At 32.4% G+C, this 19,067-nt stretch overlaps 1 protein-coding gene across 7 annotated transcripts in view; it reads right to left on the reverse strand.

Moving 5' to 3' along the window:
- Nucleotides 1–19,067, reverse strand: part of LOC129797905 (maternal protein pumilio) — a 280,842-nt gene that overhangs the window by 211,280 nt on the left and 50,495 nt on the right. The window contains exon 1 of one of the 7 annotated variants that reach the window (XM_055840781.1): nucleotides 3,443–3,594. The exons of the other annotated variants lie outside the window; for them this stretch is intronic. Coding sequence (XP_055696756.1) covers nucleotides 3,443–3,481 — 39 coding nt within the window. The 5' untranslated portion in view covers nucleotides 3,482–3,594. Of the gene's footprint in view, nucleotides 1–3,442; nucleotides 3,595–19,067 lie in introns of those variants that run through there. 7 annotated transcript variants of the gene reach the window in all.

The raw sequence follows: 19,067 nt of genomic DNA on the forward strand, positions 1-19,067 counted from the left end.
AACGAAAATGGGTTGAGTACATGTCAGCCTCAATGATTATTTGTGATAAAGGAATTTATGGATGGAAAATACTTCGAAAACATCCTAAAACGGAAACATTCACTAATGCTAGAATTTTCAAAAATAAATAGATCAAAATTAATATATCTTTTGAAGAACTCTTTTTTTATTAAATTACTGATCTTTCAAAATTTTCAAAATAACAAAAAAAAAAAGTGGGATATTTCAATATTTCTTTATCCATAACTCTTATTTAAATCTTCTAAGATTTTCGACGTTTATACGGGCTTCAGACCTATAAGGTTTAGCAATACGATTTAAATTTTCTAATTTCGTATCACCCGAGATTTTTTTGTTCCGTAATTTGTTCAAGATATGCATGTATATCTGGTTCCAAAACGATTGATTGAATTTTATATTTAGTTCATTTAAAAATAAGAGACAAACAGTCAGTAGACTAGGTCTTCTCTATAGCCCTCTTTAAGATGTATTAATTTGACTTGGAATTTGACATTAGGAATAAATGCACCAGTAGATTTTGAAAAAAAACTACTAATATTGTTATCTAGTGTTTCGATACCTTCAAGAACTGGGAAGAACCTCCAGTGTCCAGTGTGAAACCGGTGTTAAGGAGGTTCCTCTCTAAAATATGTTCCAAAATAACGTATATGTGCCCAATGTGTGATAAAGTTTTGTTTTTGATCAAAAAAATTCTCTTGAAAACTCAAAAAAAAAAATCGAAAATTCCAGATCTAAAAATTTTGATATTTTTACTTTTGGTTAGTATTTTTGTGGTACTCTATTTCCTGAAACACAGAACTTCCATTTTTCAGTGTAACTACTTAATTTTTTTTAAATAAAGCAGTAAACTCAAAAGTAGAAGCTCTCCTTTACAGGAAATCTAGTGAACAATGTTACTGATCAACAGTTAAAAAAATCAGAATTTTTCGGACCGGATTTTTCGAGAAATATTTTTCGTAATGTTTAGGAAAAAAAAATTAAAAGGTCGTATGAAAAAAATGAACATTTCATCTAAAATCGAGTATATCATCTTAAAGAGAATAAATTTACTTTTCAAATAAAGGAAAAACAATAAAAAATCTTAACTCGTTCCCGAAAGAGAGCATTTTGATTTTGAGAATTGAAGTGCGATACACCATCTTTTGCGCTGTGTATCTTGGTCTAGGAATCTTGTTCCAATAATAGAATTGCAACTTTAAAAGGCAAAGGACGTAATGCGCCTTGGGTCTAAGTTTAAAATTGAACAACGAGATCTTTAATTATTAGTTAGGGAAATTTTCTGTATATTGGAAAACATTTAATTTTAATGCTGAAGCAAAATTTCCCGGATATTTTCTAATGGCTCTTCGGGATTTTGTCTTTCTTGATTTCGGCTTTCGGAATTTTGTCCGTCACCGCATTGAGCCTATATCTATATTGAATTTTTAAGCCCTAGATTTCTCTTTTATTCTGGATAGTAACTAATTTTGATATTTTGTACTTGATAGGTTTAGGGCAGAATCACATTGACAGTAAAATACTCACAGTCACCGTCAAAGCCTCACCGTATTTCGTTAATTTACGCATTTGCATTGCAATTCTTACGCAAATTTTCAATTACAGTATTACCTTATCTCATATTCGGTGGCACTAGATGAAAATAATACAAGAAAATTAAAAACATAAAAAGAAAATGTGATAAGTGAGCAAAAAAAACTGTACGAGAAATTAGTCTTACAGTTTTTTGCTCACCGTTTATCGTAATTTTGTTTTATTTCTTCAATTTTCTTATATTATTTTCATCTAATGCCACAGAGTATAAGATAAGGTAATACAGTAATTGAGAATTTGCGAAAGAATTGCAATGAAAATGCGTAAATTAACGAAATGCGGTGAGCATTTTACTGAAAATGTGATTCTGCCCTTAGCCGTAAGATCTCCTAAATTTTTGGAATAATAAATTAACATTTTGTAGCCGGATTTTTGCTCTGAAAGACTCCTTAGGAAGAGCAAGGCTTATCGCGACCAATTGTCCGGCAGCGACCCAGCTCTGTGCCCCCATCCGAAATCTTCCAGGCCATGTTACCGACTGGACTGACGGTGTCTCCTGTCAGCCAATTCCCCACACGGCGGTCAACAGAACTATGAATTTCTCACGAATAGGGAAGGGAATCCACCAGCCGGGTTCTATATTGTTAAAAGGTTGAAAATTTCGACAACAATTTGACAACTATTCTGTAGGGGAAAGTACTCTCCCTTCGAACGTTCATGCCTTTGAATAATGTGAAATTTCCTTTTATTTTCTTAAGATACACATATTTATCACATAACTATCAACAATTGATAATAATCTAAGTAACATTTAATAGAAATGTGTAATTTTCTTAGGAAAAATACAAGAAAATTCACATTATTCGAAGGCCTGATCATTCGAAAGGAGAGTACTTTCCCCTATACTTTCAGATAACAAGTACCCAGGACAACGGAGATATTTTTAGTTGGCTTGAATATAATTTCATTAATGCTTGATCAAATTAATCTTGGAATAAATCTTTAACTGCAAGAAGAACTGCTCCGCCGTCCCGAAACTTCGTGTTGTAAAAAAATGACATCTTCCTACATTTCAGCTTCCTTGCGCGAAAAGGTGGAAACGGTGAAAACATCAACATTTTATCTTGTTCAAATCCCTTGTGATATTCCTACGTCGTGTCGTGTAAAAGATCAATCTTATCCAAATCAAAAAGACCTCAATTCCTAATAGCCAAAACATAAAAATCAATCATATTCATTGAAGCGGAATCAAAGTCAGAAATCATAAGGTTTATGCACATGAAAATGAACATAAGCATTGCTCTTATATGGAAAGTTTGTACTGGGGGGAACCTAAAATCTCTCTCTTATGTATTAGATCTAACCAAGCAAAAGACTTAAACACCGGATGACACATTGGAAAATTATATCATATTGTGTTCTAAAGCTTATGGGTAGATATTGAATCCGGTGTATAATATACCATCTCTGTGGTACAAAGAGACAGAATATGGCCACCCGGCATCTGGGAATAACGTGGCCCGGTTATTTTGCATTAAATGCGTCTGCTTGCTTTTTGGCGTTTGCGCACCAACCAATTGCGGAGAATGTATAACAAATAAATAACAAACAAATGGTTTTGATACTTTTAGTAATGTTGTTATGTGAATCTATCAATTGGATGATTTCCTTGACAAATCGACATGATAACATGTCCACACTGATATCCTCTCCCTGCACCATCCAAATTGACCACACATAGACCATACTAATCGTGTAAGTTGTTAGCCACAGACAGAATATCCCTCAAAAAGAATTTGAAGGGGAGAAACGACACAAAATTTTTCACTATTGCTAAAGCAAAGCACCCAAATTAAATGATATCACTTGTGACTTTTGATGTATTATTTACCATGTCCGCTGAACATGTAATAGTTTTGTTCCTCATCATCACCGGAACTATTTATTTAACGAATATTAATGATGATAGCCAGGATTGCTCGTCAAATCGGATGCTCGTATATTTTCATCACCTCTCTCTCTATATTACATTTCTCACTACCCTTCCTCCCCCCCCCGCCCCCCTTACAACCAATTTAGAAATTTCTGCGCATGAATATTCTGACAAAATCAAAATATACACATTTCTCATGGAATTATGCTCATTTGCAAAACATTCTGACATGGATTTATTATGTCAACTCTAATCATTTTACATTCTCTCAATATAAATTTACATTTCATACAACCAACAACAAACCCTTTCGCAGTATTACAGCATAACTGATTTACTATTCACCTCCCTCCACCCTAAAAAATATTCCGCGAGTATATTTAAGGAAAATATTTAACTGTCACAAATTCCATAAGGTCAAAATATAACGCACAGACAGTAAAATGATAAATAAATTCCATTTCCGAGTCACTTTTTTTCTGTCTCCTCCCCTACAATGACTTCCGGCAATTAAAGAATGTGGGAATAGCATTACTTCCCTGGTGCATTAATATTATTATTAATAAACAAATTGAAAAAAGCCTATGCAAACAACCTACTCCTCTCTTCCAAATCTTCTACAAAATATTCTAAAAGTCCAAGATGTGATTGAACTTTCCACTTCATTCGTAATTCATCCATCTCTCACATATTGATTTGGATAGTAAAAATCCAAGAAGAAGAAAAAGAAACAACAAAAATATTTTTGCACCTCTTTTCAAGCATTCATTTTTGCAGGTTGTGTGATCAAAAAAAAAAGAAGAAACACTTCAAGTCAATGAAACGATATATAGAAGTCAAATATAATCTTTAAAATAGATTCTCTCTCTCTTTCTATCTCTCTCTCACAGAATCTAGCAATTTATATATTCTTTGAAAATGAATATTTGATAGAACAAGCTCGTCTGTTTTGGGTCATCGATTCTAACCAAGGCCATTTTTGTAAAAGTATCACCTACTGTGACGCTTAACAAGTCGTTATTTAATTTTTCTTGAATAAATAGAAAAAGATCAATTGATTGATTACTTTCCAAGACTGAACAAAAAAAAGAAAGAAAGAAAAAACATTCCAAAATCAAATTACATTCTTTCATTTCTATAATTACCCACCCATCCAGACACACTCCAATTTCTCATAAATCTACTACAATTATTCTTACAAAACTTGAAAAGGCATCCATCACAATACACTCTGGTAGATAAATTCAAAAATATTTTCTTTTTCTTACTTAAGAATAAGCATTTAAAAGATAAACCAGTTAATTAACCAGAGAATAATGGACAGGAAAAAAAACTCAATAAAAAAAGATTCTTGAAACAAAAAAGAAAATTTAGCAATATCCTCTCAAATATCTGTACATAAAAATCGATAAAGTTTTTATCCGACTGCAGAAGTTATTAGTTTTTGATCTGTAGGGGAAAGTACACTCCCTTCGAACGTTCATGCCTTCGAATAATGTGAATATTCCTTTAGTTTTCCTAAGAAACTTCCACATTTCTATTAAATATTAGTTGGGTTATCATCAATTGTTGATAATTCTGCGTGATAATTTTATGTAAATCTATTATGAAAAACAAAAGAAATTCACATTATTCGAAGGTATGAACGTTTGAAGGGAGAGCACTTTCCCCTACATCAGTATTTGTGTAGGGGAATCGCTCATAATTTCGGACAGTTCCTAATTTTGGACACTTTGAGCGTAAAATTGGACACTAAAACTAAATTAATTAAAATTAAGGATTCTTATTCCAATATTTGATGAATAATGAATTTTACCTAAATATTTGTTCTTTTTGGAAGATTTTAACACTAACTTTGATAAATTGTGACTGTGATTTGCATTTAACTCTTTCATCTCTTTTGGGACTCTAGTACCCAAAGCAGCATAAGAATATTCTATGAAAAACAATGTTTTTTAATTATTCAGAACTGATAAAAATCCGATTCTTGTGGATGATTACAAACTATAAGGATGTCCAAACGTAAGATATTTTTTGTAGGACCTCAATTAATTCCTGAGCTTAGATATTTTTGATTAAAAAATTGTGAAACTGGCTTGCAGCATATGCTGCAGTCCGGAAAGAGTTAAATTGCTTTGCTGAAATTTCAGTGTGAGCAATTGCTTACGAGAAATATGACAGAAGACAGAACTTCATGTTTACTTCAGTCTTGTTTAGCAATAGTGAAGTACTAACAATTTTGCCTCGATATATTTAAAAGTATTATTATTAAATATTCATTGAATATTGTGTTGATTCACGTTGATTCAATGGGCAATTTTCTCAGAGATTCACTAGTCAGGTGATACTTGTTACTTTGGACAGGTATTGTTTTCTCAAAATTTTCTAAAATTTTAACCTTTGTAATGATTATGTTGTATAAATGGCTGGAGAAACAAAGGAGCATCATATCTACAAAAATATGCAGTGAGAAAAGCCTTAAAAGGCACCCGGAAAAGCCAGGGGAGCGCGTGCACTTGGTGTGCCGAAGTTAACTCACTTTAATGAATGATATGGAAAATACGGAAAGTCTTCAGGTTTCTTGTGACATTTTATGGTTCCTCCTCATAAACAGAAAGAGGACTTGGTAAGGTAAGTTCTTGAAATAAAGAATAATGGACATCTATTGAGGCAGATTGGCTGTCCTAAATTACAAGCAGTGTCCAAAATTACAAGCAAGGTGTCCAAAATTAGCGTCAAATTCATCTCTACATATCAAATCATTTTAAACATATTGAGATTAATTTCAGTAAAAACAAAGACGATAAACAGACAGTTAAGTTTCTAAACAATCCTTCTTGAAAGAAAGAAACAAAAAAATTCAATTAGTAAGGTAAGGTACTCTCTAGTCGGCCGTTTAACAAGTCGGCCACTATGTGTTCTTCAAGTCGGCCGGTGGAAATATTTATTCATATTATATAATTTTGCAATAATATTCCAGGAGTTTTATAACATCATAAGGTCAAAAATTGTATAAATAACACAAATGACCGAGAATACAAATGAAATTAGACACAAAACATTAAAAAAAAATTATTAAAAGTCAGAGGATTCAAATTTACCTTAAGCAATATTGGTCATTTTTCAGCATATTTTGATGTTCTTTATAATATTCACGACATTTTTTCACAAAGAGTTATTCGATTTATTACCTGTACAGATTACTTTAGCAGTCAAATTTTGAGTCAAACCGCAAGTTGAGAACTTTAACTAACTCACTGTGCAATAAATTTATTTTCATTATTGATAAAAATATTAATTTTCTGTCTTAAATGTGAAGATGTGAAATTTTAAAGCCATGTTCCTCAATTCGGCCGGCTAAATAAAAGAATAAAAAGAATTTTGCCCTTACAATTTTTTGTTTTCTTAAAATTACTATTCTTTAAAGGTTTTCTTTCTTTCTTTCTCAATATCCTTTTCTAGTCCGTAAAAACGTTACGGGCTTTTAAAATTTGAAAAATGGGTGGCCGACTAGAGGAACCCCAGGTGGCCGAGTAGAGAAACGCTTATATTGAAGTGGCCGAATTGAGGAACACTCTACATTTTTAAAACATTTTCATTTTTTAATAATCTAAAATTATTTTATCTCCAAATAAAGTGTACAATCAGATAGACAAAGATCTATACTACAACTTAGGGTGAAAATTTGATCAAAACAGGCAAATTAAATGTCCTTTTACATAAGTTTTTCATAAAACCAATCCTTAAGTGGCCGACATACAGCCCTTTACCTTAGTAAAATATTACTCTTCAAATTTAAGACATTGATTGATACTTATAAGCACCATGTCCAAAATTATAAACATTCCCTGAATTTTCGTTTTTTTTTAAATTTATTCCTTATTTTAGAAGTTTAGTAACTTTGACACAGTCCATAAATATTTTCTAATACTCTCATTAGGATAACGGTATCAAATTTCGGCCAGTTTGCAATTTCGACCTTATCATTATCCTTCTTGATTTAAATTCTGGATGATAATTTTTTTTCTTAGATAATAGCACAATATAAATAAGCTCATAAAGAATTTAAATTCAATGACCGTTAAGATTCATGTTTGATAGTGTCGCTCTGTTGCAATACGTTAATGCTACCTAATCACTAAAAAAAAAAGTTGAAAAAGTTAAGAATAAAACACTTCCTCTCACAAATTGCGAATTTGAGCATTATTCTCAGTCTTGACAATATTACTAATGCCAAGCCAAGATCTACTTTAGGGGTAGGCTTTCAGGCTTCGCTCACACTGTGGCCTTAAACGCTTCATATTTTTCCTACATTCCTTTATTGAATCTGAGCTATTTATGGCAATATGTTTTAATAAGTCTTAAGACACCCATTTTTTGAAAAATAAATCAGTAGGGGAATTCTGTAACAGTATGACAATGTCATATGACAAATACAGAGTTTTTTGTGAGGTACATTCGGGAAAACTATTCGAAAATGAGACTCATGTCAATCATTGGGAGGTACATAGAGCTGCCTTTAATGCCTATTCAATATTCACCGGCCTTTAATGTTGCCCAGTTTCCAAATTTAACCACGAACATTTGTCATATGATATTGTCATATCGTTATAAAATCCCTCAAGAGATTCACTAAAAGAATTTGGGAAAATATAATGTGTTCGAAAGCCAGAGCGTGTGCGAATCCTAGAAGCCTTCATACTAAAAGGACAGCTAAACATCCCAAATTTGCACAATGCTCGAATTCATAACTTCAATAAAATACTTACAATCTTTTTTTTTTATTATTAGTAGCAATTCTTTTTTAAAAAGGTGTATGACATTTCAGGAAATTGAGAACAATGAGCCCTATTGAATGTTGATTACAATAATGTTAATGCTCCATTCGTGCCTTCTGTTCATTAATTAGGACATTTCTCTTGATAATAACAGCTACACTCAAGTATAGAATGTTGTTAAATACATATGCTACAGTGCGAGTCAAAGTAGTTCAATTTTCTAGTAAAAATACCAAAGGAATAAAGCTAATAAAACACAATAATTTATTAAGTGTTTTAAATCATATTGAATTTATATCAAAGAAAAGCTTTCACAGAAGTGCTTCAAAAAGTTTACTCATATACAGAAATTATATGATACTATTCAATTAAATAAAGCTAAAGACTTTACAATGGTGTCAAAATATATTATATTAAAGACTAATACTTTCTGAAATGCGAGAATGACAAAAGAGATAGCAAGGGTATTATATTGCCTATCTCTTGCATTTGTCCACTGCGTACTAAATCGGCAGACACTAAATCACTCAAAAACTGCCCGAAATACTCCGGAGAACACACAGGAGAACTGTATCAAATTTCGTCAAGCTTGCAATTTCGGCCACTTCTTTTGTTCCTCAAATTTCTGTGAATTTTTAGCTTTTTAATTTTCTAGAGGTTATACAATGCCAAAAAAGCATCGCCTCTGCGAACGATATCGATATCGGAAGGATACGAAACCACGAGAATCAGGATGGCCGAAATATCACACAAAGCAATGTCTTTCTTTTCCATTTTAAAACGTGTTAAGAATAACACATAATCCAGAAATTAAAAATATAAAGGGTAACTGTATTAAATTTCGGCATAGATGTATGCAAATCTTGTAGATAGTTCATAGCAATTTTTCTCTAAAATCATTCTTAACACATGTTCAAATTAATAAAAATATAGACATAGCTTTGGGTAGTATTTCGACCACTTTGATTCTCATTCTTCCTTGCCCTTTCGGAATTCTTCCAAAGCATTTTACACATCATCTCGTTCGTCAAAGAGACATTTTTTTGCATTGTATAATCTTTAAAGCATGCAAAAACTAAAAAATCATCGAAATTTCAAGAATGAAGTGGCCGAAATTGCAAGCTGGCCGGAGTTTGGTACAGTTACTCTAGGACAAAATAAGGTTAATTGGAATCTTTTCCAATTTGAAATTTTGCGATTTCCCCACTACTGTTAGAGATGCTAGAAAAAAAAACAAGAAGAAAAGCTGTTTCTTTCCTTGTTGTTCTTCCTCAAATCATATATATCAAATGTTCCAAATTAGTAATTGTTCCAAATTACCCCATTTTACCCTTCACACAATGTTTCGGAATTTCTGTAATTGGTGAGACTGGCAATGGGTAAGTCGGCGGTAGACGCACTGGAAGCCCATGTTATAAAACTTTTGCTTTGTATTTGTAATAAAAATTGATTTTTTAAAATCTCCTTTCACTTTTTCTTCTGTACACATAAAATTCTGTGTACTACAGTTATTGACAATAAAATTGCATTTTCGCAAACAAATTGACTAATAGACACCAAATTGATGAGATTATAAAGAATCTTACTTAATAAAATTACTTGTCCTTTAAGTGTTAACACAATTCATACAAGTGTGAAAATGTCATACAGAATAAAAGACAATACCATCAACCCCCCTTTATATGACATATAATTATGTATATGTGTAATTAATCAATTTTCTGAATTACACAACAGTTTCTCCTCTATGACATACAGACATACCCAATATTGAAGGTATACCACATAATACCGCCTGGACTAAGGCGTCAACTTACTTGCAAGTCTAATAAATAACACTAAATGTACATATAGAACACTATTCCGCATTGTTTAAAGTGTATTTAAATTTGCAATATAAATTTTAATGCACAAATGGAACATTTACGAAATTTAATGAAAATTCACCTATTAATTTAAAAATTAAGAATTTCAGGAGAGAAGGGAAGGTATTTGAGTAATTGTTTCTTCTATCTCTTTCACAGCAATCTTTAGAGACATTAATGGTGAAGAATTGTAGGAAAAGAGGTGAGAATAAATAACAGCATTAACACACCTTATATTTATAAAGCCAAAACCAGTGGGAAAAGAATTACAACCCCGGAATTTTACACAATACTTTCGGGATATTTTAGCAATAACTTTAACAAAAAATATTTTTAAAAAAAAAGAGGTAGATTGAATTGTCATTGCTACTATTTGCAACGAGATGATGTCCCATGTGTGTTGGATGGTGAGAAATTTCGTTCAACATGGCAATTTTAATGAAATATGTAGAGCTAATATGCCATTTATACATATTTATATTTTCCTATATAAAAACCTTATATACTTTTAGAGGCACATTTATATAATAGAAACAACTCCCATATAAATGTATGAAAGAGTGTCCTGAAAATAGACGCGAAATCGCATATCCAGCAGTTGCTACGGATACCAGAAAAGACCAAAAGCCGCATGTCTCCTCTCTCTTGTCAACTCTGTACAATCCCATGCCAACATCTCACTTTTCAGTTACGCAGCAAATATAATATGGCCCTACTAAAAGCGCGAATACTAGTGTAGGTGTTTATTTTAGTAACGTTTCCAGTAGCAACCCAATCCAATCCAGTATATATATATATATTATACATTAAATATACTCCTACAATTGCTAGTCGATAAGATTCGCCATTTATTAATCAACTGCACTACCTTTTTTTTCTCTTCTTATAATTCACATAACTTCCAATTAACAAGCATTCATCTTGAACTTGTTTACTTCTTCTAACCCCTCAAAGAAAACGTACGACCATCAGAAACTCTAATTGGAAGATTGATTTACTTTTTCAGGGAAAAAGTTATGTCACCTATATTTTCTTTATTTGAATGAACATACGCAGTATATAAAAGAAAACATAAAAGAAAACGTAAAAGAAACGTTCTACTGATTCTGATATCTTTCATCAAAACATTTTAAATAGAAGAAAAATTAATTAGCTCATTAACTATTTGAACAAAAAAGAATCTATTAAGGGGGCGTGGGGAGACGTTATCAAAAAAGTGTCTTAACGGTCACTGAATTTAAATTCTTTACATTAAACCATTGCAAACACCATTTGTTTATATTGTTTAGCTATTTAAGAGAAGAATTTGTCACCTAGAATTCCAGTCGGTAAAGCCACAAGTAAATGGTGAATTAATAAGAGGTCCTTTGCATAAATATCCTTTACCTAATCCATTAATACCAAATTTTACAGGCTAAATAATCTCGAAGACCAGCCTGAGTTTATTTCAGCCCTAACGATCACCGAATCAAAGTATTTGGTAATGGAGAATGGTCAAATCCGATTCTGGAATCGCCATAAACGATAGGGGAAAGTACTCTAGGTTGGACCAGAAAAATGAAGTTCTATCTTTGCGTTTTTTTTGTAAGTAAACCGCAAAGTGAATTTCTGTTTTTTCTATACCGAAAAATTCTCTGCTTTATTAAGCTTCCATAACTATCACATTTAGCACTTAAAAGTTGTTAGTTTTCCTTTCCAAGAAAAATGAAGATATGTTGTCAATTTGGTCCAAGGCATGATGCAATTTTTGCCTTCGAAAGTGACGGTACATACCTCTGAATATAGAATTTTCTAAGCAAATATTGCTGCCGAAACACTAAACGAAGTTCTAATCATTATCTTGAGGTCTAATGCACTGACAGGCACCAACACTGCAGTAAAAAACGCTAAAAAATATTTCTTTTTCTCAACTTTTCTCAAACACTACTTTTTCGGGGAACAAAATTAATCGGAAAAGCCATTTTATCCATATGACCACCCTAAAATACTGTGTCAAGATCAAGGGGGTGGGGGGTTCAAGTCGCTTTGACATTAATCAATTGAGGTTATGTTGTTCCCGGAAAAACAAGAACAAATTGTTGTAAATTGTGTCTTGTGCTTACGTGATATTTCATCACTCAGTTCTCTTGCAAATCTGCAAGATCGCAATGGTAAGCAGTGAAATAAGTACAGTAGACTCTCTCAAATTCGGGCATATAGGACCGAAATGTCAGCCGAATTAGACAGAAATTCGGGCGACATGTGCATAGATATATTGAGTTTACACACTGATATATATCGTAAATTGCATGAAAATCCCTCAATAATGCAAAATCACATCAAAACTAAGACAAACCATGCTAAATTTGAGCATATTTGATTCATTTGATAATCATAATCAAACTTGAAAAATGACAACAAACTTTTTTCAAATGTAACCGCTGCCCGAATTAAAAAGTAGCCCGATCTTAAAAGAGCCGAATTTGCGAGAGTCTACTGTAACCCAAAATAGCCACAGACTGATTTGAAGATTTTTAAGCCTCTTTTCTGTCCATCTTTTCCAGACTTAGAAGGCAAACACATCGCATCAGCGACATACCGGCTTGGAAAGTATAATAACAAAAGCTGCAAAGTTTGCTAATTTCCTCAAGGAAAAAGAATAGTTCTACTTTGAATTAATTCAATCTTGTGCGGGGACGTCAAATGTATTTGCTTTTCACCCTATGACTGAACTGTCCGGGAGCGCTAAGACTACGTAAGAGCATCATTCCCCTATTCATGAGAGGTACAAATAAATCTTCGCTTGAAATCTCATACAGTTCTGAACGTTCCGGGCTTCTAAGCGATTAAATCTGGTGGCCATTGTGATGATCATAATCATTGTGTACTGGACAGTGATGACTATAAGAATTCAATTCGCACGGGTAAAGAGATACACTATGATTCCCCGTCACGTCACCTCTAATTCGGAGAATTCGGAGTACACATTGATTAAAATGTTCTCGTAGCTTCAATCAAGCAGCAACCCCTAAGCACATTGAAATTTTGCGATAACAATGCTCCACAAAAAGTTTTAAACAGCATGGGATAAAGATGATCGATTATATCATATCAAATATTAAATTTAAAATTTAAAAAATAATCCCCAAATCCGACTAAATATGTACCTATTATTATTATTATTATTATTATTAAACTTTTAAGGCTTTGTTAATATCGCCTTTGGTTTTGAGTGCTTAATGAATTTTGTGCATTTTTTAAGATTTAGTGTGTATGTAGAATCTTGATTGTTTATTATTATATTATTATTGTATTTTATGTTATTTTATTTTATTATTATTATTATTTTTTTTTTTATTTATTTATTTATTTATTTTTTTATTTTGGTGTTGAGCTTACATGACCACAGACCACCCGGTCGACCCAAAATAAAAAAATAATTTTTTTTATTTTAAGATTTGTTTTAAATTGTGATCATTAGGACTGTCCAAGAAAAATATCATATATATGTAAACAGAAGCTTTTAAACAGATATTAAAAATTTATTTAATTTCATATAATACTTTTTATTTGATTTTTCATTTTTTCTTTAAAGTGGATGATGCAAAATGACAATCATGAACAATATAAATTGAACAACAAATAGATTTTAGGTAAACTGATGCTTCCTTGATCGCTCTATCTCTATCAATACTTGATTATTTTATAATTTATTCTCTGTGCTTCTTCCCCTCTTTCAGGCGCTTTTCCTCTGCTAATTTTTCCTTTCTTTTGAATTCCGGTGATCCCGTTGTAATTGTTGACATCATAACTAGATTTCCTTGTCTGAACGATGCTGAATTTATGGGTTTGGAATCAGTTTGATAACTTCCAGTTCATCGAAGCGGTGTCGTGACACTGATGATAATAGAGAAGTCTCCATAGATGCCATAGATAGATCTATTGGCCTTGCAATGGACAGATAAATCTTCTTATAGGATACCACACTTCAACTTCAATGTGTTCCATTTCATAAAAAAAACACTGGGAAGACTGGGAAAATTTTTCGAGGAGCGCACGTGAAACAAAACAAAATAATTTTGTGAAGTTATGGCGAATAACCATATGACACACCAAATGGCGGCAATGTTACCAGATGAACATTCGAATGCATGAAATTCTAAGATTCGAAGGCAACGTATGGGTGGTTTTACAACTTATCCACCACCCACAAATATGGTATCCTTCTTGAGGAGAACTATGTTGACGAATATCATCCCTAATTAACCCACTATTACCTACAATAGTAGCTTCGTTCAAAAAAACATTTTAAACATTACAAAAACACATGTTTATTTTAACATTAAAACAAAGTTTTGAGTTCATTTTTAATTTCTGTTATAAATCCTAGAAACGAAGGACTAAGTCCTCTATTTTAAGAGATAGTACGTAGTTTATAATAAGATACCTAATATTTAGTAGAAAACTGTATGTCGTTGAGGAAAAATATAAGAAATTTACAATATTCGAAGGCATGAACGTTCGAAGGGAGAGTACTTTCCCCTATATAGGTAACAACTTTTGTTCTAAAACCAATGTTCTAAACCATGAGGGAAAAGTTCTAGAGCATAAAAAACTATTTCTTATACGGTCTTCAGACCTAAGACTTAGCCATATGGCTTAACTGTTCTAATTTCTAATCAATCACGATTTTTTGGAAAATTTAACTCCAGAAATATTTATGAGTGTGCGCATTTTGTAGGTACTGATATAAAATTAAAAATTGCCTGGACCTAGGACGATAAACACTGGGAGTTCTTATAAAAAAGCCTTTATCCTTTCAAAAAATCACTGTTTTGACAGCGAGTTAGGCAAGAACGGCTGAAGCGGGCTGAAATTCGGTATATGTTTAGTTTGTGACTGGGAACAAGGAAAGAACCTCCACGCATATTTAGGGCTTTTATTCAAACTAAATCGGTGTTCCTGAACAGTCTAGGAACTATATGGACCAGCGTCCATGTAGTTTTGACTATTCTCCTTTCCACATCGATCCCTTGTACCCTAGACACACTTATGACTTAAGCCTTTCCGACTTAACTGATCAAGATTACATGTCCATTAGTTTCTGACTAATTCATCTTTTGGCTTGAGCTGAGAAACGGCTTAGTTAGTAGGAATTCAATCAAATCATTATTTTGATTACAATTACGTAAAGCCGTCTGTCTGCTTAAATCGTAAATGTCTAGGGCACTACCAAAAAGGAATGTAAGTTAATCAATTTATGTGTTTTTCAAGGTTTTGTGGTATTCAACGGTGACCGAGAATTATCTGGGTATTTTTCCTTGAATTACGAATCCTTCCTACATGTATTCGTTGAAAAATAATTAAGAGAATGAAGCAATGGCCTAGGGGATCAACGATGGCTTAAATGTCTTTACCATTCTAGCGAGCATTTAAGACTTAAAATAATCACATAAGGTTGATAATAAAAAATTAAGTCTTTATAATTTTTCTTTGTCCTAAATTAAAGATTATAATTTTGATTAACTTAGACGTTAGGCAAGGTTATTGAAAGCTCTTTAACCATTCAAAAGTTTAAAGATCGTAGGGTCGAAAGAACACCGACTGGTCCTCTTTCTGGGATACGAAATTTAAGAACACCTTAGAGGAAAACGTAGGTTATTTTATAAAAGGTCATAGATTAAAATGGGGTAATTCGGAATCATGTCTATTTTGGAATTTTGAGATATTCTCACTGTTTCAGATGGTCAAAGAGAAAAATAAAACCACGAAGAAGTGCAAGAGTTTACATTGTGGAGTACTTCTTCGTTCTTTTATCCTTTTTCCATCTAAAACTCTTAGGAAATCTCAAGATTCCAAATTAGATATGATTCCAAATTATCTCATCTTACCCTATTATTTGCATTTTATCAGATACATTAAACAAATTGTAATATTTTGACGAAACTGCTAAGAAGTGTTCCATACGGAATAAGTATTTCCTCGACCCTACAACTAATGCAGTTACCATCCCAGTGAACATTTCTAAACCTTTGCATTCCAGAAGAATGTGCATAATCTCATGAACAATTTAAGAAGGATGAAGGTTAAAAAACGGAAATAATTAAATGAAAAGAATTGATTCTGAAAAAGTAATAGAATATGTATAGTGCAAGAAAAGAATTTTCTGTGATAAGTAACGATTTCCTGTGACAAGAACTTTGAATTCCAACTTCATTTTAATTTTTCTTGAATTGCAGTTTTTTTTACAGAAGGAGCAAGAGCCAATCAAGCCTAATAAAAAGTGAAGCTATTTTTCACTTTTCCTTGTAAAAATTTTGCAGATTTGCAGACGACAGAATTTGTCAGTAAAATTGGATTGAAAATCTCTATAGACAATGAACTAATAGGGGTGATCATAAGGCTTTATATGTATAATTTTTACTGACTAAATTTAATTTTTCCCTAACCAAAACTGCCATTCTGAAACTTATCTATGTTTAATTTCTTTAAATAACAAAAACTAAATTAATTACAATTCGCGTAAACCCTTTCATCATATTACAAACAAAAAAAAATTAAAATATTATATATATCAAATATTCCCATCAAAATACCGTAAAATTCCACAAAATTTAATGAAATATGAAAAATACATTTATTCCCCAATTCCCAATTTATCAAATGTACATTTCCTGAAACCGAGCGTGAAAAAAAATGTGCCAATACAGGGTGTTCATTTGATGTTACCAATAGTGGCATATATCATAGATATATTGGTGTCTGAAAATATCGGAATTAATCATAATTCCACAACATTAATCAACATGTTCACATTTCATGCCATAATTATTGATTCAATTACACGATTAAATATTTATTGCTATTATTAAAACCAATTTGATAATTTAACTATACCTATATATGCCTGTCGGTAAACCATGCACCTTTTATAAATGTATTCCAATTGAATGACTATTTTGACGTTCATTGTTTGTAAAAGAATCATTGGATAGCAGTCTTGAGACGGATCTTTTTTTGGGAAAAACAACCCAAATATGTGACAGTAAAAGCTTGAGGAGGATATTATGAAAGATATATCGTGTTGATTTTCTTCTTTAAGACTCTGTGAGAGTAGAATTTTTTGGATGTCAAAATATAACTTTTGTGCAAACTTGTTTGTGCGTCATTTACAAAAGACCATCTCATTTGATATTGAAAGAGATTACCAAACAGAATAAAAATAGCCTTACATCAATTTTCAAATATATCCTCTTCTGCCAATACGAGAAATTTCATTCTTCTTATTTCTTTCTTTTTGTTTTTTTTTCTTTTTGTACTATGTTCACTTCTCTCTTGGATGCACTTTAATCTAAATGCAGAACAATCTCTGGTGAGAAATTGAACTGAATTGTCTGATACAATGAGGGTATCCCACTTGACAATAAATTCAAACATGCAACATATTCGCATAGGGGAAAGTATGACAGTTTCAGGAAAAGACAATTTCAACTTTAGCAATTTTTTCTTATTCTATTGAAAACTATGAACATAAAGCCTTTAATTGAGACCCAAGTCTGATTTAGGTACACTGAGGTCAGCTTCAGATTGAAGGTTAGCCTAGTTCCCGCAGGTCTCAAACATCTAAATAATAAACAATTTTACTGAGTTTTCGAAATCGAATGGATCATTTGCTCTTGATATCCAATCCTAAACAAAAATTTAGCTGCATTTCCTGTGATTAATAGATATTCATCAACAGTCACATTCTTTTACGAATGTCACAATGAATGGCCTAATAATGCGTAAAAAGTCGACATTCGCTTAATCTAACAGATATAAATTTATCGACAGTATCGATTCGATAGTGTCGAAAAGCTATCATTCCACCCCTGCTCAACCAAACATAGACCGCTTAGAAATGTTTCCCTACAATGTGGAAACTTATCCTATGTTCCCAATGTGCAAAGGCGGAGCAGTTTTTTTGCACCAGACGGAACTTGAACTCACGACTGCAAAAGCAAGTCTCAAAGAGCTTCTTTTCAACTAAGAACTGATGCTTTCCCAACTACTCTAGCCCAGATCCATCCTAAAATAAATATAAAGGTGTTTCTAAAAACGTAGCTTACTAAATTCTAAAAGTGAATCTGGGACAGTTTCAGTCAGCCTCCATGGGGCACTTACTTATTACCTATATTTATTTATTACAATTCAAAACACCTCAGAATATGCTTAAAACTTTGCGGAGTGTTCGAAGTCACGAAAAAAGTTCTGTGTGAAATAATTAAAATTGGTTTACTACTGATCAAACTGATTCATAAATTAAGAAAATTATCCTTATTCAAGCCTTTAAAAACGAGTAGAAGACCAGTGTCCCAAAAACAAAACCAATTTTTAACTATAGAAAGTCACTTATACCCTCCAAATAGTCAGAAAAAAACGGTTTTTGTTCTTGGGACACCGATGTCCCATTCTTACTTAAAGGAACCTTTAAGAACGTGTGGGACACCGGTCTCACGCAAAAAGATTTTTTGGACTATAGTAAGTTATTTAATCGTCTAAATAGTCCGAAAAAATTAGTTTTTATTTTTGGGACACCGGTGTCCCATTTGTCCTTAATGAGGTAACCAATTCATTACCGATGAGGACCGATTCAGCAGGGGTTCGAAATTTAAATAGTGGAAACTGGGGCACCACCAAACACGGGGTAGCATCAAACACTAATTTTTATATCTAAAATCTAAACTACTTGGAATACCACGACCATTTCTTCAGTGGACAAGCATACCTGTAGTGCCTATAAATTTCTTTAAGTCTTGTCCTCTGAAGTCGACTATTATGATTAAAAAATTGCAGTGTTTGGTGCTACCCCGTGTTTGGTGGTGCCCCAGTTTCCCCTACCTGAAATCCATCCTAATTAAAATCCAAATTTAAGTAAATCGGTTAGAAAATGAGCCCTCCAAAGTGATTGCCCTGTGACTG

Source organism: Phlebotomus papatasi, chromosome 1 (genome assembly GCF_024763615.1).
Source record: "Phlebotomus papatasi isolate M1 chromosome 1, Ppap_2.1, whole genome shotgun sequence".
Classification (NCBI taxonomy): Eukaryota; Metazoa; Arthropoda; class Insecta; order Diptera; family Psychodidae; genus Phlebotomus; species Phlebotomus papatasi.